The 27,555-nt window shown below is 41.0% G+C and overlaps 1 protein-coding gene across 1 annotated transcript; it reads left to right on the top strand.

The window, feature by feature from the left end:
* Positions 1 to 577: 577 nt before the first annotated feature.
* LOC113014187 (CMP-N-acetylneuraminate-beta-galactosamide-alpha-2,3-sialyltransferase 1-like) lies at positions 578 to 27,237 on the top strand. The gene is made up of 8 exons (XM_026155552.2): positions 578 to 754; positions 4,549 to 4,612; positions 4,991 to 5,259; positions 8,464 to 8,663; positions 8,830 to 8,997; positions 9,344 to 9,389; positions 9,835 to 9,954; positions 25,289 to 27,237. The coding sequence occupies exons 3-8, from the start codon at positions 5,008 to 5,010 to the stop codon at positions 25,454 to 25,456; spliced, it is 954 nt and encodes a 317-aa protein (XP_026011337.2). The 5' UTR covers positions 578 to 754; positions 4,549 to 4,612; positions 4,991 to 5,007; the 3' UTR covers positions 25,457 to 27,237.
* Positions 27,238 to 27,555: the final 318 nt, after the last annotated feature.

Genomic DNA, 27,555 nt, shown 5'->3' with positions numbered 1-27,555 from the left:
GACTGATCCAGGATCACGCGAAATCGTCAACAATCTAATCCGGCTAACCTACTTAGCGAGGTACGAAGAACAGGCCCCTGCATTTTGGGTCCTTTTCCCTGCCTGCACACAGCCATGACATATGACATATCTAGTCTTTGATTTTCCATGTTACAAGATACTTTCTACTTCAGCAAATTAAGACAAGGCATCAGGTTTCACTTTAAGCACCATAGCTTAAAGTGAAACTGAATCGACCAAAAACTAGCTGCCATCTGACTGAATGGGAGTTCAACTGTTTTTTTTGCAGGTTGAACAGGTTTCTTTGTTCTGCCAAAACAATGAACGGTATCGCGGTCCTCTCTAGCCTCTGATCTGAGAAAGTTATATAAAAGTAATATATAATCTGAATGCTTATCTGCTGATTATATTGTTTTATGTATAAGAGAGGGCCAGTTTTGAGTTTGAGTTAAAAGTACTGACAGGAAACTATGCTTTTGCAAAAATAGGACCTGCAGCCAGAAAGTGAAAGTAAGCAGAGTCTTTGATCAAAACTTGAAGTGTGTGTGACGTCTAGAGGAATTATATAAATGACTAAGCTTCCTGTTTTACTTCAGACTTTGGCTGACATGTCTGTGTGTCTGCTGAGTCTCCATATTCCGGAATATGTAAAATTAAAGATCATTTTTTGAGTTTGACCACTTTGAGCTTTGTGTCTTTTTTGGCCGTAAAGAATACAAAGAACTGGGATTTAATACGCCACTGCACAAAAAAAGTAAGGAAAGCTAAATTCTCACTGTTTAACTGCTCTGGCTTCTGTTTCAGGCGTTCTGTCCCGGACAGGACTCTCACTGTGAACTTTGATTATGTTATTGTAAACAAACTGATTGTAAACTCGATCGCTTCTGTGCATTGTGTCTGCTTTTGGGTCAATTTCTGTGCCATCTGTGACAAAGTTATCATCTTCCAGATTATAATAAATAGGTAGATAAGTACCTTAAAAATGTAATCCATAGTGTAATTGGAGTTGTATATACATTGCTACACAACTAATAAATGGCTTAATATCAGTATTATTCATTTTTAATTCAAAAATTCAGTATCTAGGAAGTATTAAAATGTATGCTAGTATCCTTTTTTGGAAGTGTTTCTTTTACTCCAATATTGTGATGGATTTGAACATTTGTCAATGTCGTAAATAGCATACAAATCATCATCAGTTTTAATAATAGAGTACTGTTACTTATTTAGAGACCTCTTTATAGTGATGATATGTTTATATCACAGTCACTGTTGACTTCTTTGTCTACTAAACCACCGAATCACTCACAAACCATGAAATATGCATATTGTATTCGTTAGTCAGTAGTTAACAGCTATTATTATTGCAAGCAGCTGACAAACCTTTTAACATGTCAGCAGTCATACTGGTCACAAAATAAAGTAAGAATTTAGAACTTTAGAACTTTAGAAAGCAAATTTAACGCATTATTACCAGTCCTTTCGTCTGTACTACTGACACTTAATGTGTTGACAACCTTAGGTTGTGTCCACGCCTTCTCTGTCAACATTATTTTCACTATCAACAAACCTGATGCTTCAGGGCAAAACAGTGACAAGTCACAGTGTAAAAACAGTGACTTGTCTAAGAAGTTTACATCCAATGGTTTCCACATAGTGGAAATGGCAGAGATAAACCCCTAAAATTCCCTACACCTTCCTTTCACCTAAATTTAAAAATGAAAATCTAAATTTTGCAAGAGAGAAAAATATTGCCATTAGTCCCATTTAAGAATAAACTTAAATGGGATAGGCAAGCAAGCATTTCTAAGTGATGTTATTTGTAATGTTTCAGTTGAGAGAAAAAAAATATATTAAGCATCATGTGTCTTTTGCAAGCCAGCTGCACTCACATGATCCTCTACTGATCCAAATCAGCTAACATATTATAAGCAAAGATAATAATCTGTATCTTAATTCAAAAATATCATATAACACTACTGTTTTGTAAATATTAAATAAATTGCTTTCCAGTGTTTAAGTCAAATTAGTTAGTATGACAAATAGTTCTTTTAAAATTTACTTGAAAAAAACCCCCAAACAACTATTTTATTTTTTAATAATTTTATTAAATCTATTTTTCTGGATGATAGAAGCCACTTATGAAGCATATCAATGAAAAAAAAAGATTAGGTTTTGGAAGAAGTATTTTGCAAACTAAAACACAAAATGTGACACACTCTGGGCAGAGAGACATCCATAAAGAATGGCTTAAGAATGGACTAGTAAAAGCGCTAAATAAATACAGGCCATTTACCATTTACCATTTAATGCTGGATGAGGACAAAAACACACAATTGGTTGAAATAAATACCCAAAGTTTCACCTGAAGACATCAATGTGAAAACAAAAAAAACAAAAAAAACATCACAGTAAGAACAGTGGCAGAGGTCAGAAATAATTGCATCAAAGGGGCCCAATGTACCGTGTTTTTCGGACCATAAGGCGCACCGGATTATAAGGCACATTAAGCGAAACAAAACAGTCAGATAAGTCAGATTGTATTCAACTCATTCTTCTTGCTTTCTCCACTTCCATACCATTGATTCATTAATGTTGATTTTTCATTAATACTTAGGCAAGACCTCTTTATAGATATAAAGGGGAAATATGGTACATCCCAATGAGATCATTGGGATGTACCATATTTTCCGCACAATAAATATGATGAGTTCTGAAAAAATGAAAACGTACAGCTCTGCCATCACTTCCAACATAAATTAAGACAGAAAACTAAATAGTGACGTTTGTAGGGTTACTGAAGTTGGGCTAGTTGGTATATAATGATGTGCTGCGTGAGCGCTAGCGACACAGCTATGTTAGCATAACATAAACACAGTGAAGCTGGAGGATGAACGCTAACTTTTTAGCAACTGAGATAATCCATCCACAATACAAGGTTCGTCATTAATATACTGCAACAACATGGTAATAGAGCAGCTGCGAGAGAATTCAACATTAATCAATCAATGGTACAGAAGTGGAGGAAGCTAGAAGAATGAGTTGAGTAAAATTTGGCTTATCTGGCCGTTTTGTTTAGCTTAATTCGCCTTATTATCCGGTGCACCTTATATATGAAAACAGACCCGGTCATCAAGCCCACTCAAGAATGGTGCTAATTATTTTAGGGATTGGAACATTTAGTCCTATCAAGTAATCATAATAATAATAACAATAACAATTACAACAACAATAAGAACTCTTATTATTATTATTATTATTATTATTATTATTATTATTGAAACACTTTTTCACATTATACACTGGATATTACACAACGATAAAGGTTCTCCATTTATTTTTTATTACAGTTAGTATGTCCTTTGCATGGTAATACTAGCAGCAAAGGACACAAAAAATGACATCAGACAATGACATGTGAAGGGGTCCTGCCCAAATATCAATGACACTATCCTCTTGAGGCTGTTTTGGCAGCATTATTTAGACAACTTATGTTGGGTTTTCTATTACTTTGTTACTTGTTCATTTGTGTTCTTAGTAGCCTCAATGAATGGTGAGTGTTAGTATTTGTAGCTACCATGTTGCATAGTGTTTTAGAGTTAGAGGATTTAAAGATAGGCGATTGTGGGCGAGACACTTCACCTGTTGCCTTCTGGTGGTGGTCAGAGGGCCCGGTGGCGCCAGTGTCTGGCAGCCTCGCCTCTGTCAGTGCGCCCCAGGGTGGCTGTGGCTACAATGTAGCTTGCCATCACCAGTGCGTGAATGTTTGTGTAAATGGGTGAATGGGTGGATGACTGGTTGTGTAAAGCGCTTTGGGGTCCTTAGGGACTAGTAAAAGCGCTATACAAATACAGGCCATTTACCATTTAAGATTCTTAAGTTTTCAGCTAATAATAAAGAACCTCTAGTAAGAGTTATGCGTTAAATGTTATGGTGTAAAACATGGACTCAAATATCAGCTGTATTGTGCTGATAAGAGGCTAATAGAATATATATTTAAAGGTATTTATGTATATGTGTTTGCATGTGTGTCGGTTTGTGGGTTGTCATAATAAAATAAAATTTATTGTCACAACTTCTCTGTGTGGCAATGCACAAGTCAGACACAACCTCTATAGTTATTTGCACATAGTCAACAACCACTCCCTCCCTCCCTCCCTCTCCCACTGAATAGTTGCTCATTACTTGATAGCTACATGGATAGCTTAATAGATATATCCTACAAGTTCTTCTTGACTCATATTCCTGGTTTTTTGATGTGTTTTTGGTAAGATGCATTACATTTACACTCTGTCTTATCTCACACTAATCTGTAGCGAACCTCTGAAGTGTGTTTGCATTTATTTAGTATGCATTTCCCAGATTTCTTTTTTCCCTATTTTTTCAAACAGTTTAGCAATTTATCTTGTTCTGCCTCAAATAGAGTGGCCTCATATTGTGTAGTCAAATTCTTCAGAAGCAAATGGGATAATTTTAATGAGTGCCATTTTGAGTTGTTTTGCTTTTTAATCATTGTGTTGTTTTTGTTGCTATGTTACTTCGTTTTAGGTTAATCAGCACCAGAACCACAAGGAAAGTTTAACTGAACAGGAGTTTTTCAACAGCAACAGAGGTAAGCAGAGAAAACAATGAGATAAACAGTTCATGCAAATGCAGAATCTGACCAAGATCTAGAAATATTTTGTACTGTGTTTTCCATTCTGTTGGGTGTCATACTGTTTTATTCAACTTCAAACAACAGATCTTGTTACTTACATGAACTAATAATGTGGGAGGTGATTTATGCTGGTAAATGCTATCTGTTCAAATGCCATGAATATAAGAGGACACTAACCAACTTTTTATGCTTATCCGATTTTGTGCATTCCAGTGCAATGCTCTTAATATGCTGCAAACTATAAATATTTATAAGTAAAGAGTTATTGTTTCTATTACTGTATTCTAAAGGCTTAGTCCTATTTTTCACATTCATACATGTATTTGTTCTCAGATTGGAACTCTGCCAAGATGTATTTCAAATGGGGAAGATCCAGAGTTAGCATTTTCCCGCTACTGAGTATCACAGCAATTGTTTTGGTCTCCAATCTTTTATGGAGTTTTTCTGGATATACCTTCTGTCATCGCGAGCCGAGTCTTTGTGGCTGTCAGAAATGTCTAAGAGACAGTGATCCTTGGTTTAATGACATCATCAGTGAAGCTCCTGTACCCTTTCTGTCACAGAAACATATACCTTCAGAGGAAGATTTCCTCTGGTGGAAGGTAAATAATAAAAAAAATCAACATATCACTTTTTTGGCTTCTGTGGTGATGTTAAAGGTATTATTATTATTAAAGAGCAGTATCAAGTAGAGATGGACCGATCCGATATTACGTATCGGTATCGGTCCGATACTGACCTAAATTACTGGATCGGATATCGGAGAAAAATAAAAAATGTAATCCGATCCATTAAATATCACAAAAGCACCTCACAAAACTTGCAACACGCCATAACTCACCTCAGAAGTTAGCACGTCGGAGCAGTATGCATCATGTGATAGAGCGGCTGTGGCATGCGGGACCTGTCGGTGGTCTGGATAGCATGTGGAGCTTCGCTAGCAACCCGGCATTTCATTTCCGACAAAGTTATCCCCGAGAGAAGTAAAGCAAGTGTGTAAGTCCATCTCTGAATGTTTGTAAAGCATTCCTGCGTTAAGCTTAACAAGCGACTGCCTCTCCTGCTGCTACTTCAATCATGAAACTGCTTAACGATCAGCTGATCGGCTTTTCTGTCGCGAGTCCGTGTCTCTAGTTTGCTTTTGGCCCACTTTGCACCAGAAAGAGGAAACCAGCGGCTGAACAACAGCAGCACGTTTAAGCTTGATCAGCTGTTGTTAGAATGTATTTAATATTACTTTCTACTCGAGGATCTTTTTCTACGTAGCTGACTGGTAACTGTGCAGGGGCGGATCTAGCAAAGTTTAGCCAGGGGGGCCGATAGGGCATTAACAGGGAAAAGGGGGCACAAAGACATACTTTTCTTTCTTATTCTCATTTAAAATGTCTCGCTTTTAATAAATAATTATCTGACACCCAAAGTTTTAATTTGATGTAAAATGAATAGAAGTCAATTACTGTATATAGTAACTATTATGTCTAATATATATACCCTAGTAAGCTATAGTACTTTTTCCTTTGGGAAGGTACCATCTGTGCAGTCTGCAATTTTGTTGAAGAAAGATGTTGAATCTATTTAATATTTCTTGAAAAAAAATTGATTTCTGTGCATTTTTTTTCACACTGCATCAAATTAAGGTTGATTACGTCGATTAAGCATCATGAGGTGGAGCGTGAGGGGTGGTTCCCTATTTTTTATTTATTTATTTTTGTTGTTGCTGGGAGTTGGAACCCTATTAGTTAGGTTGCTTAATATTTATGCTAAGTACTCTTTAAAATACCAGAATAGGGAGGATGGTGTAGGTTTAAGTTTATTAGATTGATCAGTATTGCTGAACTATGAAATATTTTTTTTTGCATACAGGTATAACAGAATAGCTTTAGTGTAGTTGTTGTTTTAAACTTGAGTATGAACTTATACAAAATGCAGCAAGATATTTAAAAAACAGTTTTGTTGATTAAAAAACATTATATCGGATTCATATCGGTATCGGCAGATATCCAAATTTATGATATCGGTATCGGTATCGGACATAAAAAAGTGGTATCGTGCCATCTCTAGTATCAAGTATGTCATGACATTTAACAACATATTGCTGCTGTTAAATGACACGGTCTACCTCCATCCAAAAAACAAGCACAAATATTCCTCTATTGTGTAAGTAAACAAACTACACAAGTTTAGAGCACCTTGTACTATCCATCGTTTATTCTTTTAAATATACTGCACTCTTCACCCTACTGTATTTCTACCTGAAGAATGGTAAAATCCTTACCATTTACTGGCAATGACAAGTTCTGGAAAACTTTTTTAGTTCCTTTAGTGAAAGTCGCAATATCACAATATGAAAGCGTCTCCCTACGCATAAAACTGGATCATTGGCATTTTTTTTAAAGGGCCAGATTTACTAAATGGGGCAAAATAGCATGAGAGCGAATTCCCACTTATTAGTAAGACAATCAGTAAGGCAATTGTTTTGGTCTGCAACCTTTTATGGAGTTTTTCTGGATATAACTTCTGTCAAAAGAAATGGCTTAATATGGCAATGAGTATTTTTTTTGTTTCTCTCAAGAAAGGGGTAGCGTTCAGGCCCAGGGGTTGAGGTTCTCACTAATGATAACTTAGAGCTCTGAGGTAAAACTGTGACTCTATCTGAATTGAAAGACAAAAAAAATATTCAAATCTACAGTATATGTTTGTGTAAGTACTGTTCATAATCTATCATTGCATAAATGTGCACAACTCATATGCTTGAAGAAACTTACAGATTAATGCTGATGTTGTATCTTGCAGATCAGTCTTAAACTTTTCAGAACAATTCTAAATAGGTCTGTGCGATATGACCAAAATCTCATATCCCGATATAAGAATTCTATCATCCTGATAACGATATAAATCACAAAAATGTGACATTTTCTGTAAATTCTGTGAATATCGGGCAGCTCGACTTGCGGGAAGTGTTTCCAGCTGCGCGTCATGTAGCTGGAGTTGAGTGTTTTAACCGATGCACGAAACGATACATTTTTAGACATAAGTTGTAACGGCTGCCGTTTTCTTTGTGAGTATTTATTACACGGCATGCTGCGGAGAAAAGCCGGTTCTAACGTTTGAGTCTAAGGTTTATTTTTTAGCACCTGGCGGCTCTTTTTTACTATTCATGCGTAAATAATCTACTTTTTCGCGTGGTTCAGTTTATTTTGAAAAGTCTCAACAGGATCATGAGCTTTATTGTGAAAGGTTTATGTGGAACATAAACAAACGGACACGCGATGGTGTTACCGTCGTTGTTGCTAACCACAACGCATAAAAACAGGCGCTTGTCCGCCCGAAGTGTGGTAATATTAAATATAAGAGAAAGAGAGAACTTTAAGAAATTAATATAGCCACTGCAGTGACCATCAAAACAATGAAAAAATATTGCTGTAAAAAGTTCATTATGCAACACCACGAAACAAACTATAGCATAAAATGAAACGATAGACGTTTTTATATCGTCATCGAATATATATCGTTATATCGAACAGCCCTAATTCTAAATATCAAATTAAAGTACTGAATTAAACTTCAGGCCTAATAAGATTTTTGCCTAAATCAGTATACATTTTTTACTCTTGAGCTTCAGTGATCTTTCACAGTTGTTGTAAATGGCGCATCATAATATTGATGCTGATATGGAAAAATGTTTGAAAGGGTCTTTCCCAGACTTACTGGTGACTCATGAACTTGTAATCATTGGGAAATTCTATAATATTTTTGTTCTGTGGGGAAGTTTGATTTTTTTTCAATAACTTTCTCCTCTTTGTCAGAACTTACAGGGGGCAAGACTTCAGAACTTGACTTTGTACAATAAAACTCTAGAGAGGCTATTTCAGACAATAACACCAATTGCAGATATTGGAGAACCTCGTCCTGATCACTGCAGGAGTTGTGCCGTGGTGGGGAATTCTGGAAATTTGAGAGGATCGCATTATGGACCTCTTATTGATTCCCATGATATCGTAATAAGGTAATAATCATTTAACACAAACACAAAATCTAATGTAAACAATGTTCTTGCGAGACAAAAAGTATAATATAATATAATATAGTATAATATAATATAAGTCTATGTATATTTATGTATCTAAAATGCAAAAATGTGTGCTAAATATGTATCCTTCTGTATTATTTAGAATGAATCGGGGGCGTACCAAAGGCTATGAAAGAGATGTTGGAACCAAAACAACTCATCATGTCATGTATCCAGAGAGTTCTACTAGACTGGACAATACCACTCATCTCTTGTTTTTTCCTTTCAAAACACGTGACTTTTTGTGGCTCATGAAGGACATAAATCGAGGGTAGGCTAAAAGGGCTACTGTCTTAAAACCTATGTTGCCAGAAATTGTATAACTGTTTTGCTCTGAATAGCAGATTTTAACTGCTTTGCAACATAGTTTCAGCTAATTGTAAGGAAAAATGCAGTATGGTTTTTTGTTTTTGTTTTGTTGTTAGAACAACCAAATTAAACAAAACAGTTTTTGAGACAACCCATCAGAGGTCAGCCTTTCTTTTTTTAAACAGCAAAAAGTGCAGAAAGTTATATGAATTGTTATATGAACAACTTAATCTTTTGTTGTGATGTGCTAGTCTTAGGTAATTATTAGCATTTATTTATGTAATCAGTTCATTTCATCTTTTTAACAGGGAAAATGGTGCTCCAAACTTAAAGAAGATAGCTAACAAAGATTTGGTGAGTATTTTAGGTTTACATGAACAAAACTGACATATAAGCTACCATTAATTCAGGCAGGAAACAAAGTCAGCTGATTTTACACACTGAACTGGATAATCTCATATACAGTAGGTTTTACTATTAACCTGATTTAGCATATCCACCATTGCTACAGATGTGCAAGCCATTTCACAAATCACCTGCACCTCAGCTTTTTCTTTGTTGCAGTATTTACTGTTTACTCTGCTCTGTATTGGGTATTGTTATGGTTTTCCCAATCTCTCATACTTGGCATTTATGTGCCTGGAAGGTCATGCAGGTCAATAGTCAAAGCCATACCACCAAAAACAAATACTGGCTTCTTTTAGCTACAGTCGTGCTAATTTAAAGTATTTTGTGAATTCATTGCAGAAAGTAATAGTTCATAGAACTCAGATTTAAGGCTATGTCTGATTCATAATAGATCTGGATCCTCCATCCGGCTTTCATGAAATATGTTCATCAAGAATGGCTGGGAAAGAAGGGTGCTTATCCATCCACTGGCTTTCTTGCAGTGGTTCTCAGCCTAGTGATGTGTGATGAGGTATGTTCACTTTAAACAATTTGTACATTATGCATCTGACTGACAGTGGTGGTAGTTAAACACTGAGAAACACTGATTTACCAGCAAAGCTGAGAAAAGTCTGCCTTAGATGACTACATGCCTAAAACAGAAATGTATCTATGGTTATTTCAAGAAGAGTCAAGAAGAGTGGACATCTGATGGTTGACACATTTACCTGCAAACCAAAGGCAGCAACTACTCTAGCTAAAGACACATGGGTTGTGTTTAAAGGTGGTACCATGAAGGATATCAAGTGTTAAAAGTATTGCCAAATCGAACATGTAGAGCCTACCCGCTTGTGTCAACAGAACAGCTGAAAGTAGTTTTACATAACTCTTGGATAGCAATGTGTAAAAATGCCATACCTGATGTAAGAGCCAATTAAAGGTTAATTTTATTAGTACTGGTAAAATGATTAGAGGAGAAATATACATGTTTGATGTTAAGAATATAATTTCTAGTTAAGGCTTTCACAATAAAACAGGAAACATGAATCACAACTCAGAGACACGGACTCAACACAGAGAGACAGAAAATGACACATGGAACTGAACTATACATGAAACCACAATTCCTAAAACATGGATAACAGAAACATGAAACTCTAATAATAATAATCACAACCACAACAAGAGAACAAGAAAACAATCCATGATGCAAAATTAAACCAAAACATAATAAACTCAAAATACCGGGTCCAACGGACCCAAAACCGTGACAGATACAGTCAATGTGGAGTTTTTGGCATGTTATGAAGCTGGTTTACACTATGTCTATTAAAAATTCTAAGCAGAAGACAAATAGTGCATGCAACTTGAGCCAATAAACCCCTGCAACTTATAAGATGGCAGATGAAAGAGAGGTGGGAAGAACATGTAAGTTAACAGAGAAGGCTTTGGAAGAAAAATTACAAAGATGTATTGCTTTAAGAAGACGAACATTAGGAACAATCACAGGCAAAATAAAGGAGATAAAGATAATGATGAGTGATGCTCAGAACCTTCAAAATTTGAAAGAAAGGGTGGAAAGTGACTTTGCATAGGCTCTGAATGAGTTTCAAAGTCACAATAACCAGGTTATGAGCCTTTTGTCTGAAGAAGAAAAAATATTTGACCAGGACAATTGGTTTGAGCCCAAAATGGCATCAATAAGAGAGTTTATGAAAACAACAAAGAAATGGATAGCAGAGGATCATAAGCATATGATTCCAAATGAAGCTGAGCAGCAGGAGCACGTTACAGTTGGCTTGGAGGAAGCTATTAACCCAGATGACAGTGCATCACAGGTTGGAGCTAGAAAGGATGCAGTTCATAGCTCGCGTGGGTCTCAAGTCAGCCGAGCATCTACAACAGGGGTGCCCAATCCCAGTCCTCGAGAGCTACCGTCCTGCAGCTTTTAGACGCATCCTTCTTCTGACACACCTGAATCAACTGAATGCCTTGTTATCAGGCCTTTGCCAAACTTGATGGCATGCTGAAGAGGTAATCACACCATTTGATTCAGCTGTGTTGGAGTAGGGATGCATCTAAAAGCTGCAGGATAGTAGATCTCGAGGACTGGGATTGGGCACCCCTGATCTACAACATCTAGAGTTTCCTCCACTCGTGCTAAACAGGAGGCAGAACACGCTGGAAAGAGCCGCAGCATTGAAGAAAAAGAAGAAAAAGCAAGAACTTGAGTTAGAGTTGGCCAGGATTAGGCAACATCTTGAGTTTGAAACAGCAAGAGTCAAAGCGGAAAAAGAAGAGTTAGAGTTGGAGACTGCATTAGCAGAAATTCAAGCAAAATTGAAGGTGCTCAAAGAATGTGAAACATCTGAAGATGGTCTGAGCAGTTATGTGTCAATACAAAGATCCCAAGGTCGAGGAGTTAAAAAGGAAAGAGTTGGCATAATGCTCCCACAACAAGCTGATGTGAGTAGTCACGCTAATTCACAAGTGCAAAACTCACAGGTACCACATCCAGTCCCCACTCATGGGCTTAATGGTCACGTTAACAGAAGTGATGATGTATTGTCAGTCATGCAGAAACAGAATGTAATCACTGAGTTACTTGTGAAACAGCAGCAGCTGGCTCAGTTGCCATCAAAGGACATTCCGGTTTTTAAAGGTGATGCACTACAGTATAAGGCCTTCATAAGAGCCTTCGAACAAGCAGTAGAGCAAAAGACTGATAACGATCAAGATAAGCTGTATTTTTTGGAACAGTTCACTGCTGGCGAACCACAGGAGCTAATTCGCAGTTGTGTACAAAGGTTACCGTGAGGCCAGACGGTTGCTACAGAGAGTGTACGGTATACCGTACACTCTCTGATGGTGTGCAGCATTCCCACGTCTAACAGGCAAAGGAAGCTTTGGAGCACACATGTAATTTCACGCTGTTGGAAGATAAACAAATAGAGAATGGTAAATTTACATGAACCTCACTCTAAATGGGTTTATATAAATATCATATGTAATATGGCAATGACAAACCTTAGCAGACTCTGTGGGTCCAGCTTGCGCAGTGAAGCACGAGCGATTTGCTCCTGTACTGGGCATTCCATTGTCCTCCTCTACCCACGCAGTGCCTTCTTTTGCCGTCTGGCTCAGACAGGGCTTCCCAGTACCAGGGGGGCCTCTTCCGAGGAGGCATGTTGGGTTCTTCCGTCTCCTTTTCAGATTCTTCTTCTGAGGTATCAGTGGCCTGCTGGACAAATGAAACCTCTCCTCCATCAGAATCTGCTTCGTTCATTTCCTGAAGCAAGGCCCAAGGATGTTGCGCCGATAGGTTATTCCTGCATGGCAGTGAGACGGAGGCCATCCTGATGTGCGTTCTCAGAAATGCGAAGAAGAAATGATTCTCCCTCCTGGTCGGTCTGCTTTTATGTACAGTACTGTGCTGTAGTCAAGCAATGCCACTCCTACACATACATAAATCTCTCCTGGTTGGGGGAGGGTGTTTTGCACAACAAAAGCAGGAGAACAATGGAGCTACTACATTTATTTCATGCATACATACATATACATGCATTTCACCCCCATGTCATACTGTGTATGGTTGTGTGTGTGTGACAAATAAAAAATTTGAATTTTTACTAACCCTGCGCAAATTTGCGTAAATTCCCTGAACCTAACACCTCCTAGTACCCTGCTGAGAGGCCTTCAGCTCCATTGTAGGGTTGTAACACAGATTTTTCTCTTACCTTGGATCTGAGCTACTCTGAGTGAACAAATGCAAATCTTCCAGGCCTCAAAGATAATGGGTGGTTTGCACAACAAAAACAGGAGGAGAATCGAGCTGATGACCTGTGAAAATTTCAGCAGGGGTGATTAACACCTCGGGACATCCACCAGAAAATAAAAAAGTCAGTAATTCTAGGAGGTCTTACCGGTAGGTTCAGGGGATTTACGCAAATTTGCGCAGGGCTAGTAGATCTAGTAGTAGGGACTTGTACCAGGGAAAAAAAAGAGGCTCAGTAATTCTAGTGTTAAAGGTTAATTTTATTGGTACTGGTAAAATGATTAGATGAGAAATATACATTATACGTTTGATATTAAGAATATAATTTCTAGTTAATTTCAAAATACTGTTTTGTTAAAGGTATAGAATATAAAAGTGCGACATTCTAATGCACTTTTTAGTATTTTGGGCTTCTGGCACACTGTAATTACGTAGTTGGGGAGTCGGATAAGCTGGAAGCAACACAGTTTTTTGACAGAGTCTTGCCATGTAAATTAAAAGTTTCAATAAACATCTTTTTTGCAAGAAAAGTACCTGGACTTGCTCGCGTTTCAAATGCATGTTGCCAGACTGACTCCTAAAGGTGGTACAGAAGAGTGAAATAGAGATGGAGTGCCGCCACTACACTTGGTATTGATTCAATGCTAAATACAGGGCCAGTGTTGGAGTCAACCAGATTCAACAATTAGTTTTAACTTGGCAAGAACAGTGTAACATGATTTTTGAGCTGAATGTGTTTGTTTGCCTGAAAAACAATTTTTGTGTCAGGTTTTGTTTAAATGGGCGATCTTGTGTCCTTTGGGAAGACACTTCACCCGTTGCCTACTGGTGGGGGTCAGAGTCCACCAGTGTCCGGCAGCCTCGCCTCTGTAAGTGCGCCCCAGGGTGGCTGTAGCTACAATGTAGCTTGCCATCACCAGTGTGTGAATGTGTGCGTGAATGGGTGGATGACTGAATATGTAAAGCGCTTTGGGACCCTTAGGGACTTTAAGGGAAATTAAGTTGACATTTAAAAATCAAGGGTTACTACATTCAGAAATTTCCTTAGTTTATGTTTGATGTATATATTTTTTCAGTTCTACTAAAATATTTTATTTAAAATCTAACAGTTGGCTGAATATATTTAAATGTCTGAATATAATCTGTAGGCACTAGGTCTGCTAAAGTAACAAGTATGATGATCACTTAAACATTGAAAATTAACATTAACTCAATCTAAACATTAAAACATTATTTTCATACCAAAATAAACAGGCTGTTTGGGAAGTATCACAGCCCTTCATTTGTTATTGTTCCAAACTCATTTTTCAGAATTTCACACACAATATGCACAATATAATGACAAAGTGAAAAAATTTTCTTGAAATTCTGGAAGATGTATTAAAAAAAATCATTAAGTCATGATACCAGCTAAAATCTATCAGTAACTGTAAATCCTGCCACTTAGTGCAAATTAAAATCAGCTGGTTCAGTTCCAACTCGTAAACTATAAAAAAGGTGTCCCATTACCAACGTGTCAAACAATCAATCAATCAATCAATCTTTATTTATAAAGCACTTTTCATACAAAAAATGTAGCACAAAGTGCTTTACATAGTTAAAAGCAGCCCACCCCACCCTCCAACTCACTCTCCACACTCTCATTAACATAAATGATGTGAATACACAAATATCAAAGGAGCTTGCAAAGAAAAGCGTCTGGACTTCTTTAAGTTACTTGAAGACGTTTCACCTCTCATCCGAGAAGCTTCTTCAGTTCTAAGGTCAAATGGTGGAGAGTCCCAAAACGTGCGGCTATCCTAAATGGGCGTTCTTAAAGTCAGCAAAGAGGCACAGAAAAGAAGACCAGACACCAGCGAGGGAGGATAAGAAGGACAGACGCAACAGCATTGTCATCCCCTATGTAGCCGGTGTATCAGAAAAATTCAGGAGAGTTTTCTCCAAGCATGACATCCCGGTGCATTTCAGACCCAGCAACACGCTCAGACAAAAAACTGGTTCACCCGAAAGACAAAACGCCAAAACACAGACTTAACAATGTGGTGTATGCTGTACAGTGCAGCGAGGAATGCCCAGACCTCTACATTAAAGAGACCAAACAGCCACTTCACAAGTGCATGGCACAACACAGAAGAGCCACCTCCACAGGACAAGACTCAGCAGTCCATCTGCATCTTAAGGATAAAGGACACTCTTTCGAGGATGCCAATGTTCACATTTTGGACAGAGAGGACAGATGGTTTGAAAGAGGAGTGAAAGAAGCCATCTATGTCCACTGTGAGCGACCATCTTTGAACAGAGGCGGGGGTTTACGACACCAACTCTCTGCCATCTATAATCCAGTTTTGAGATCCCTTCCCAGACGCCTTAACGCCCACTCACATCCTGGGCCATCTGACCTCAGGAATTCGCATGATAAGGTGGGGCCAGGTTTCACAATGAACACACCCGAAACTCTGGCTGATTGGGACCCACACCCAGTTTCACACCTTAGCTCAGGCGATTAGAGGATCATCAGGGGGTCCTTTTGTCCCTCTGTGGGGGGTTACTCCCACTAGGTTTATATCTGGGACTCTCTACCATTTGACCTTAGAACTGAAGAAGCTTCTCGGATGAGAGGTGAAACATCTTCAAGTAACTCAAAGAAGTCCAGACGCTTTTCTTTGCAAGCTCCTTTGACTACGATGACCTGGATGACTGAGAACCTTCACAGACAATACACACATATCCCCCCCCCCCCCACACACACACACACACAACACACACGCGCACACTTAAAGAGTAAAAATTGGGCAGGGTTCACATGAGCCAAGTGAGGAAACACTATAACAGGGAGCTGTCTGCACCGGGAGCCGGTCACAGACCACAGCCTCCAGGATGGGCACACAGCAGAAGGGAGGCAAAGGAGCCCCCCAGCTAGGCTGAGAGGACCCCCAGAGACCCAGCAGCCACGGTCGATCACAGCCCCAGTACAGAGAGACCCCTCCGAGGAAACACTGGAGATAAACAGGGCGTTGTTGGAATGCTACTACACAAGTAACCCCGGCGGAAGGGGCTACATGAATAGGATGAGGGACCTATGGATTCTTCGATACCCAACATCCACAATGACGGCGAAACAACTAGTAGCTCAGTGTTCCAACATTCGAAAGAAGGGACTGCTCTCACAGCTAGAGATTGACGAGGTACAACACAAATGGAGGCAAGGAGGAGTCAGGACGCCAGGTCAGGGGGGAAATATCATCACCCCCACCCGAGATTGGGTACATAGCCCCAAGTGCGATAGGAGAAGGATCGTTGAGTGCGAGAGGAGCTGACCTGAAAAATAGGATCATGGCCAAGCTTGAAACCTGGATCCCCCGTAGCCGGTTACCAAGATTACGTGAAGTACCCTCAGAAGGTCTGCTAGATGATGTCAATGCAGCACTACGGACAATACCTACAACCACGATTACCGACTCTAACAAGCTGATCTACAATACGGCAGCAGTGATCAGTGAGATGCTTGGCTACAAGTTGAACAGCCACAAGGGGCAGTACCCTCCATGGAGAAGAAGGCTAGAGGGCAAGATCAAAGTAGCACGGAGGGAGGTTAGCCAACTAACGGAGTTGCAGAAAGGTGCGACAAAGAAGGTGCATAAGAAATACAGCAAGCTGTCCATACCTGAGGCCTTGGAAACTGCCAAGCAAAGACTCACAGCCTTGGCCAGCCGCTTGAGGAGGTACACCAGAGAGATAGAAGGCAGGAGAATAAACCAGCTGTTCTCAACAGAACCAGCAAAGGTGTACTCTCAGTGGCAAGGGAACAATAAGAGAACAGCACCACCAAGGCTGGAGACGGAGCAATACTGGAAGAGCATATGGGAGAAGGACGCAACCCATAACGGCAATGCTCAGTGGCTAGTGGATCTGAGGGCAGACCACAGCGACCTCCCTGAACAGGGTCCAGTAACCATCACAGTGGCAGATATCCAAGAAAGGGTCTCCAGTATGAAGAGTTGGACAGCACCAGGGCCCGACATGGTTCACACCTACTGGCTAAAGAAGCTGACTGCACTCCACGAGCGACTGGCAGCACAAATGAATCAGCTGCTTGTTAACGAGAGACACCCGGAATGGCTAACCGAAGGTCGGACGGTCCTGATCCCCAAGGACCCCAAGAAAGGACCGGTCCCCTCCAACTACCGACCAATAACCTGCCTCAGTACTACATGGAAGCTCCTGTCATGCATCATATCGGCTAAGATCAACAGGCACATGGGTCAATACATGAGTGAGACACAGAAAGGAATTGGCAAGAATACCAGAGGCGCAAAACACCAGCTACTGGTAGACAGAACAGTCAGCCGAGACTGCAAGACCAGACTGACCAACCTGTGCACTGCCTGGATTGATTACAAGAAGGCCTATGACTCAATGCCCCACAGCTGGATACTGGAATGCCTAGAATTGTACAAGATCAATGGGACCCTAAGAGCCTTCATCAGGAACTCAATGGGGATGTGGTGTACAACACTAGAGGCCAACTCCAAGCCCATAGCACAAGTCACCATCAAGTGCGGGATCTACCAAGGAGATGCTCTGTCCCCACTGCTGTTCTGCATAGGCCTGAACCCCCTCAGTGAGATCATTAACAAGACTGGCTACGGATACCGACTACGGAACGGAGCAGTTGTCAGCCACCTCCTGTACATGGATGACATCAAGCTGTATGCCAAGAGTGAACGAGACATCGATTCACTGATCCACACTACCAGGCTATACAGCAATGACATTGGAATGTCGTTCGGACTGGAGAAGTGTAGCCGGATGGTAACAAAGAGAGGGAAGGTAGTCAGAACTGAGGGGATTGAACTACCAGAAGGCAACATTGCAGACATAGAGGACAGTTACAAGTAGCTGGGGATCCCGCAGGCGAATGGGAACAATGAAGAGGCCGCTAGAAAAGTTGCAACCACCAAGTACCTGCAGAGGGTCAGGCAAGTCCTGAGGAGTCAGCTGAATGGTAAGAACAAGATCCGGGCCATCAACACGTACGCCCTGCCCGTGATCAGGTACCCTGCTGGGGTAATAGGCTGGCCAAAGGAGGAGATAGAAGCCACTGACATAAAGACAAGAAAGCTCCTTACCATGCATTGAGGGTTTCACCCTAAGTCCAGCACCCTGAGGCTGTACGCTAAGCGGAAGGAAGGGGGCCGGGGACTGGTGAGTGTCAGCACCACAGTCCAGGATGAGACAACGAACATCCAAGAATACATTGGGAAGATGGCCCCAACTGACCGAGTGCTCAGTGAATACCTCAGGCAGCAGAAACCCAAGAAAGAGGAGGGAGACGAGGAACCATCATGGAAGGACAGGCCCCTGCACGGTATGTACCACCGGCAGATAGAGGGGGTGGCTGATATCCAGAAATCCTACCAGTGGCTGGACAAAGCTGGACTGAAAGACAGCACAGAGGCACTGATCATGGCAGCACAAGAACAAGCTCTGAGTACAAGATCCATAGAGGCTGGGGTCTATCACACCAGGCAAGACCCCAGGTGCAGGCTGTGTAAAGATGCCCCAGAGACAATCCAGCACATAACAGCAGGGTGCAAGATGCTACCAGGCAAGGCATACATGGAACGCCATAACCAAGTGGCCGGCATAGTGTACAGGAACATCTGTGCCGAGTATAACCTGGAAGTCCCAAGGTCAAAATGGGAGATGCCCCCAAGGGTGGTGGAGAATGACCGAGCTAAGATCTTGTGGGACTTCCAGATACAGACGGACAAAATGGTGGTGGCTAACCAACCGGACATAGTGGTGGTAGACAAACAGAAGAAGACGGCCGTAGTGATCGATGTAGCAGTTCCGAATGACAGCAACATCAGGAAGAAGGAACACGAGAAGCTGGAGAAATACCAAGGGCTCAGAGAAGAGCTCGAGAGGATGTGCAGGGTGAAGGTAACAGTGGTCCCTGTGGTAATCGGAGCACTAGGTGCGGTGACTCCCAAGCTAGGCGAGTGGCTCCAGCAGATCCCGGGAATAACATCGGAGATCTCTGTCCAGAAGAGCGCAGTCCTGGGAACAGCTAAGATACTGCACAGAACCCTCAAGCTCCCAGGCCTCTGGTAGAGGACCCGAGCTTGAAGGATAAACCGCCCGCAGGGGCGTGCTGGGTGTTATATAAATAAATGTACCACTTGCCAATATGACAACAGCCCCACCAAGGCTGAAGATTTAACAAAAGTGGAAGTGCATATGAGAGAAGGATGCAACCTATAACAACAATGTTCAGTGGCTAGTGGAGCTAAGATCCCAGCAACAGAAATTGTGAAAACTGTACTTAGTGTATTCAATAGAGATGTAGTGAACAACAATACAGGCAAACTTCAAGCCAGTTGCACAAGTTTTATCAAATGTGCCATTTTGCTCTGTCCCCACTGCTGTTCTGCATAAGCTCGAATCCCCTTAGCCAGTTTATTAACAAGCCTGGCTATGGAAACCAACTACAGAATAGTGCAACTGTTATTCAACAACTCAATCTGGATGACATCAAGCTGTATGTAGCCTTTGCCAAAACAAATTGTTTATTTTGATTACTGAAAAAGCGATCTCAGGTCATTATGTTCTTAAATTTTCAAAAGCATATTAATAGTGTCATGAATCGCTGTGTGGCAGGCAAGCAGGAGTGGTGGACCCAAAATGCAGAACTCAGACACGGAAGTGAAACTTAAAGCGCAGCTTTATTGCTGGGAAAAACCTTGTACAAACTAAACTCACCAAAAGAAAACCAAAAGTCAGAACAGAGGAACCAAGGACTGAAACACTGGAAAGAAACACTAAACTGGAGCAGAAGACCAAACACTAGGAACATAGAAGCAGAACACACAGCTAGTTGAGGTTACGGCGCGACACTAACACAGAGAAACACAGGGCTTAAATACACAGATGGCAGTAATCAAGGGATGAGAGACAGGAGGGGAACACACCTGGGAGAAATCACAGCTGACGAGGCAGGGGAAACGTAAACTGAGCACACTCACATATGACACAGACCTTCACAATAAAACAGGAAACTCAGACACATGGAACCAGACAAGACATTGAACTAAACAGACAGATTCACAAACAGATGGGGTGACACCATAGACAGACAGAGACACAGACTCAAAGGCAGACCAAAAATAACACAGAACTCAAAAAATAATAATCATCATCATAAACTAGAAAATGATAACCAAAAGCGCTGGGTCACTGACCCAGGACCATGACAAATAGTTAAAATGTAGAGAGAAACTATTTAAAAATTATATCATTTAACCTTTAAGTGGAAAAGTTTGGAATGCACGTGTTTAACGTATGTGATGTGTATTGTTTAGACTCACTGCCTTCTTATTTACATTTTGAAGTGTCCTTTATTATATTGTTTAATTTTATAGGCATGTAATAAAGCTCGTGTGCCCCCAGCCAATCCATAAGAGTTTTAGGTAAAGGGGTGGGATTTGGCGGGGGCTGTGGGGTCTACTGTGTGTGAGAGAGGGAGGAGAGATAAGCTACTGCTATCGAGTGGACATTTGAGTCTGTAAACTAGCAACATGCTGTTACTTTCATGGTTGAAAGTACCTCATATGTGGAGCTGTTGTAACCTACCAAGAGGAGGAGGAGACAGACGTTTTACCAGTGTGATGGAAGCAAAGCTCGTATGGTCTCTTCTGCTGATTTGAGTTTTGAATTTAGTGTGACTGTGGGTTTTGTGTGTCGTGGCTGAACCCTGCTGGTAGCCTTGATGCCCTTTTTCCCATCTGTCCCTTTGAATTGTCTGAAGCTCTGAATATCGATGTTGGCATGCGCCTTTTATTTTATTGGTTGTTTACAAGTGAAGTGGCCACAGTGCACCCCAGCCATGATTTAGGCCTGCAACAAGGGTTTTATTTTTAAGAACGTCTGGGACTGAGTGTGCGTGGGCTACCCGCGCATTTGCGTACATAAGATTTTCTGGAGGAGGACAGACATTTCTTTAGAATTCTTAAAGATGTCGAAGAAGCAAGCTCCTTTAAGCAGTTACTTTGGTGTTCCTCCACTTCCAAAGAAATGTCAGAAGGAGTCTGAACCCGCAAAAGAAGCGCGTATTCTCGGAAAAGTGGTTGCAGGAGGTGAGCTGGCTTCAAACAAATGATGAACGCACAGAGAAGTGGGGCAGAATATGCCGTGAAAATCCCACTCTAGCGGACAAAAACAGTGCGTTTTATATGTACGTAAACGCACGTTGCAACTTCTTATCTGGTGCACGTCTTTTATTTTGACAGCGCATGCGCACCTGCGGACCACTTATGTGCACCCATGATCATAGTGAATGAAATGTAGTGAACACCACTTTATCAGTTCTACATATTAATTTACCACTAAACTCAAATGTTTTTACTTTATTTCGTTTTTTTCTTTCTACTGGGAATCACTCACTAAAGTGAAGTGCATTTCAATTGATATGCTTGTCTTGTTGCTTGTTGATTTATATTTTGGGTTATAAGCATGAACAAGACAATATCAAAAGCAAATTACACCTTTGAGACCCAGGCCCCACTCACAGCTACATGAGACAGGTGTTACATGTATGCCAGGAGTGACATCAATTCTCTTGGATGTACAACAATGACATTGGAATGTCATTCAGATGGAAGAACTGTTGTCAGATGGTAATAAAGAGAGGGAAACTACTCAGAACCAAGGGAATAGCACTACCAGAACCTTGTAGACACTGAGGATAGCCACAAGTACCAGGGACTTCAACAGGCAAATAGGAACCATGAAGAGGCCACTGGAAAAGCTGCAACTCAGCCACCTGAGACATTGTCCTAAGAAGGGAAGGTGACCAAGGTCTATTGAGTGTCACAACCACTGACTAGGATGAAACAAAAGATTCATGAGTACATCAGCAAGATAGACACAACATATTGGTTAGTTATACCAAGTGATAGCAACCTCAGGAAAAAGGAACACGAGAAGCTTGAGATATACCTAGGGCTGAGAAAGGACCTTGAGAAGATCTGGTGGGTGAAGGCAACACAACAGTGATTCAGTGGTAATTGGAACATTGACCCCCAAAGTGGGCAAGTGGCCTCAGTGTCATGAACTCGCTGTGTGCAGGCAGGAATAGGACCCAAAAGCAGACTCCCAGAAGCAGGAAGTGAACTCAAAAAACATGGATTTATTGCTGGAAAAAGGAAAAATCGTACAGAACTAAATTAGGGAATTCTAATAATCATTCACACAGGGAAACACAGGGAGAGTCACAAAGCTATGAGGACACGGAACTGAGGGAGATGCGGACATAAATACACAGACGGATCATGAGGGAAGTGAGAACACATGGGAAGCACAGCTGGCATGAATAACCATAAAGAGACAGGGGAAGAGCAAACACAAAATAACGCACACTGACGGGAGACTATCAAAGTATGGAGGAGAGGCAACCGAGAGGGGGTGAGGGAGAGAGAGAACAAAAATGATGGACTAGGGAAATATGAAGGAATAAAACACATGGAGGGGAAACAAGACACAAGGCTCACATTGTATAAACACAGACATTCAGGTGAGACAGAGGACAAAGACACAAGGGGAGATCTAATAAACCATACTGAACAGAATAAGCTAGGAACCATAGAATACAAGTGAACTCAAAAATAATACAGAATCAATCAAAAACCCTGGATTAACGGAGATGTTCGCGCGGCACGGAGCACCGCCTTTGCCTCCGCGAACACATCGGACTACAAACACGCACATTACCAACTCCGGAAGACGATCAAAGCAGCCAAACGTGAGTACAGGGACAGGGTGGAGCAACAGTTTGACAACCCTCGGAGTATGTGGCAGGGACTAAACACGATCACAGACTTTAGAGGGAAAACCAGCACACCACAGACCACGGCCTCTCTGTGTGAGGATCTAAACGTATTCTACGCTAGATTCGACACAGCGAACACCATGAGACCGGACAGTGTGCGCACTGCGGATGACGTCAGTGCACACACTGTGTCTGAGGAGGATGTGCGGAAGTGCTTCAGGAAGGTGAATGCACGCAAAGCTACTGGTCCGGACGGGATTCCCGGCCGCGTCCTCAAGTCATGCGTGGCTCAGAGAATGCTATGTGAGAATGCTGTTTGTAGATTACAGCTCAGCATTTAATACCATCGTTCCCTCGAAGCTGGATAGGAAACTGCAGGATCTAGGACTGAGCAGCTCCCTCTGCAGCTGGATCCTTAGCTTCCTGTCTGACAGACGCCAAGTGGTCAGACTGGGCAGCATCACCTCATCCCCCGTCACACTGAACACTGGTGCTCCACAGGGGTGTGTACTGAGCCCTCTCCTGTACTCACTCTACACCTACGACTGCACAGCCACTAACAACTCCAACATCATTGTGAAGTTTGCGGACGACACTACAGTGGTTGGTCTTATCACCAATGGTGATGAGACAGCTTACAGGGAGGAGGTCAGCGCCCTGACCCACTGATGTCAAGACAACCATCTCACCCTCAACGTCGCAAAGACAAAGGAGTTGATAGTGGACTTCCGGAGGTGCAGAGAAGTACACACCCCCATCACCATCAGCGGCACTGCTGTGGAGAGAGTGAGCAGCTTCCGGTTCCTTGGCGTACACCTGGCTGAGGATCTTACGTGGTCAGTACACACAAACAAAACAGTGAAGAAGGCGCAGCAGCGCCTCTTCTTTCTCAGGAGACTGAAAAGATTTGGCATGAGCCTCCGCATCCTCAGGACCTTCTATCACTGTGCCATTGAGAGCATCCTCACTGGATGCATCACCACCTGGTATGGCAACAGCACCGCCTACAACTGCAAAGCTCTCCAGCGAGTAGTGCGGTGCTCTGAACGGATAATTGGAGGTGAGCTTCCCTCCCTCCAAGACATCTACAGGAAGCGGTGCCTGAGGAAAGCGGGGAGGATCATCAAGGACTCCAGTCACCCCAGCCATAAACTGTTCAGACTACTTCCATCAGGAAGGAGGTTCTGCAGCATCCAGTCCCGTACCAGCAGACTGAGAGACAGCTTTTTCCATCAGGCCATCAGACTGCTGAACACTTCATAGACACCTCAGCTTCACTACTGGAACTTTAACATTATGCACTCCATACTGTACAGTAATGCCACTGTTCTGCACATGTCTCACTCTGTATATTTTATTTTATTTATTTTATATATTCTATTCATTGTTTACTCTATTTAATTTGTAAAATATGTGTACACACACACACACACACACACACACACACACACACACGTAGAAAAATATTTAGTATACACATCCAGAAATGCATATACTATTATATATTGTACATATATTTATTAGTTTCAGATGTAGCCATTCTTGTATTTTGCTTGTTTACATTATTGTATTTTGCACAACTCTGTTGCTTGTGAAGCTCGCACACAAGAATTTCACTCACATGTGTGTACCAATGTACCTGCACATGTGATGTGACAATAAAAGTGATTTGATTTGATTTGATTTGATTTGAATGACCAAAAATGCACAACACCCCCCCCCCCCCCCCACCACCAATAAAAACAAAAAAAACAAACAAACAAAAAACTGGGTCAAAAGGACCCAGAAACATGACACTTAGGGGATCCCAGGACTGAGAAGTGATTATCAATGATTATCAGTCATGTTCCAGTCTGGAATCTGGCTGTACCACTCAAGGACATTTACAAAGTGGTCAAGAAGTCACTTTTTTGTTATCTTGGTTGCATGCTTAGGGTTGTTGTACTGCTAGAAGAACCTTCACTCCAGTGAGTGCTCTCATTAACGCTAAAACTGTCAGTGAAGATACTACCCATCCCTATTCCTTTTGCAGAATCCCTGTCATCACAGCATTTATGCATAAAGTGCTCTATGGGCTGATTTTCATTAACTCCTCAGTCAGCTTTGTGGTATTCTCCATGTCCTCAATAGGACATGGAGATAATGATGTCTTTTAAGAATGCTATTAGTTAATATATAAAAGAATGAATGAATAAACAAATAAATAGAATGCTCCTAGTGGAAACAATACATTAAATCTTTACTTCAATTTTTTTCCCCCAGGTCACTATCTTTGGGTTTGGAGCAGACAGCGGGGGAAGCTGGAGCCATTACTTTGAAATCCTTAAAAATAAAAAATTTAAAACAGGAGCCCATCCAGGAGCAGACGAATATAAAATGATAGAGAAATTACACAAAAAGAAGACAATTGTTTTTTTTAAAGGATGGTAATTTCTTTTTCATGTTTTCATTTCTGTCTTTATCAGTTGCAAATCATCTAACCATAGACCTGTGTTATAAAAATGAATAAGTGATGGTAATTGCCCCCCCCCCCCCCCCTTCAAAATAAACACCACTACATACTAACTTTATCTATATTTGACTTTATCACTAGTAACCTTATATACATAGCTGGACTGGCCATTGGGCATACCGGGCATTTGCCCGGTGGGCCGATGGTAATTTTTTGTTTTAAATGGGCCGATGTTTTGTTGTTGTTGTTGTCTTTTTTTCGTAACCGTGTAAACAGTGAAAGGTGGCGGATTGGACAGATGCTGGCAGACATGTAAAATTAACTCAATTGTTTGGTAGTGGCTATGGTGGAGCTTTCACAGATTCAGTAAAATTAGCAAGTACTGGAGGCCAGCAGGTGGATGGGGGAAAGGGGAGGCAGAGGTGGAGAGACCCATGGCAGCCGCCGGTCTGACTGTCAGGTGAAATGAGCTTCAGGTAAGAAGTTATGACCTGCAGTCTATCTGGGTCAGATATAAACCAAGTTTAGTTGTAGTTTGTTTTCGTTGTGCTAACTTTTTACAGTCAGTTACAATAACTCGTACTGTGTACTAGCTAGCATGACAGAGTTTTTATACAGCTGGGTGGGTGCTATATGTTACTGGTGAACTTTATTTTATTCATATGGTTAATTAGTAGAGTTGTCTACCATCCTGTAAAAAACGGAATCCTCTGGTATTCAGAGTTAATATTACGCGTTTCGTATTGAGCTAAAAATAAATGCGATTTGTCCCGTACTTCAGCTACAATAAAGAAAAAGACAAAAAGCTGGAGTTATTCTGTGTCTTTACCCTGTCAGCTTCCTCTTCTTCTCTCATTCTCCCCCCTCCCTCTCCTGCTGCTACTTCAATCATGAAACTGATCAATGATCAGCTGATCAGCGTTTCTGCCTCAAGTCCCGTCTCTCTTGCTTGTTTATCTCCCGCTTTGCGCCAGAAAGAGGAAACTAGCGGAGGTCGCGTTAAACAGCAGAAGCGCCTTTAAACTTGATAAGCTGTTGTTAGAATTTATTTAATATTACTTTCTAGTATCAGCTGATGTTTGTTGGAGCCATAAAAGCTGCTGGTCATGATATCGGTTTGGTTATCTGGTGAGAGGGAAACATGAAGATAAAACCAGGAGATGTCCTTACTGAATCATCAGAGCTGAACAGGTGATGGAGAAACTGGTTTACCTTTTGGCTGACATGAATGAGTTGAAGGAAAGCCATGAACTGCTTCTGAGAGACAACTTACACCAGGATCCTTTTCTATGTAGCTGACAGCTGTTAACTGTGCAGGGGCGGGTCTACCAAAGTTTTGCCATGGGGCCAGGTAGAGCATTAACAGGGAAAGGGGGGCACAAAGAAATACTTTTCTCTCTTATTCTCATTTAAAATTTCTAGCTTTTAACTAATAATTATCCGAATCTTACAACCAAAGTTTTCATCTGATATCAAATTTATAGAAATCCATTATTGTACATAGTAAGTTTTTTTTCAGGGTCCCAACATAATTTCTTCAGAAGAAAGTACTGTACATGATGCTAGTATCTTCCTACATTTTCTAGATACTGTACTAGTACTTTGTGTAAAATCCTATCAAAAAGTCAGTTAAGTTTTAATCTTTCTCACCTGTCTTTCTGTCGCCTTTCACTTTTAAAAGGTTGCTATGTTAGAAAAAATATTTTGCCCTGCCATGCTGTTTATTGATGTGGTAAATAAATAGTTTATGAAAATATCACTAAATCTGTCATTTATTATTTTTAATATTCAGTAATGATCATGTCTCACCTCTAGTCTTCTCTGTCTTAATTTCAGGTTTCCACCATATGTTGTAGATAGTTCAGGAAGTTAACTCAACCAAGCAGCCTTTGGGTTTTGGCTAAGTACTGTTTAGAATACCAGAATAGGGAGGATGGTGTAGGTTTAAGTTTATTAGATTGATACATATGTACCAACAAGACAGTGCACATCACTGTCACAACAACGTTTGTTTTCATTCTAAGGCTTTATGGTTTTTCCTATAATACCTGGTGGGCCGGTCTCTAGTCAAAATACC

The sequence above is a fragment of the Astatotilapia calliptera genome, chromosome 22 (genome assembly GCF_964374335.1).
Source record: "Astatotilapia calliptera chromosome 22, fAstCal68.1, whole genome shotgun sequence".
Taxonomy (NCBI): Eukaryota; Metazoa; Chordata; class Actinopteri; order Cichliformes; family Cichlidae; genus Astatotilapia; species Astatotilapia calliptera.
The sequence above is the reverse complement of the archived record's forward strand: the minus strand, read 5'-3'. Positions and strand labels throughout refer to the sequence as shown.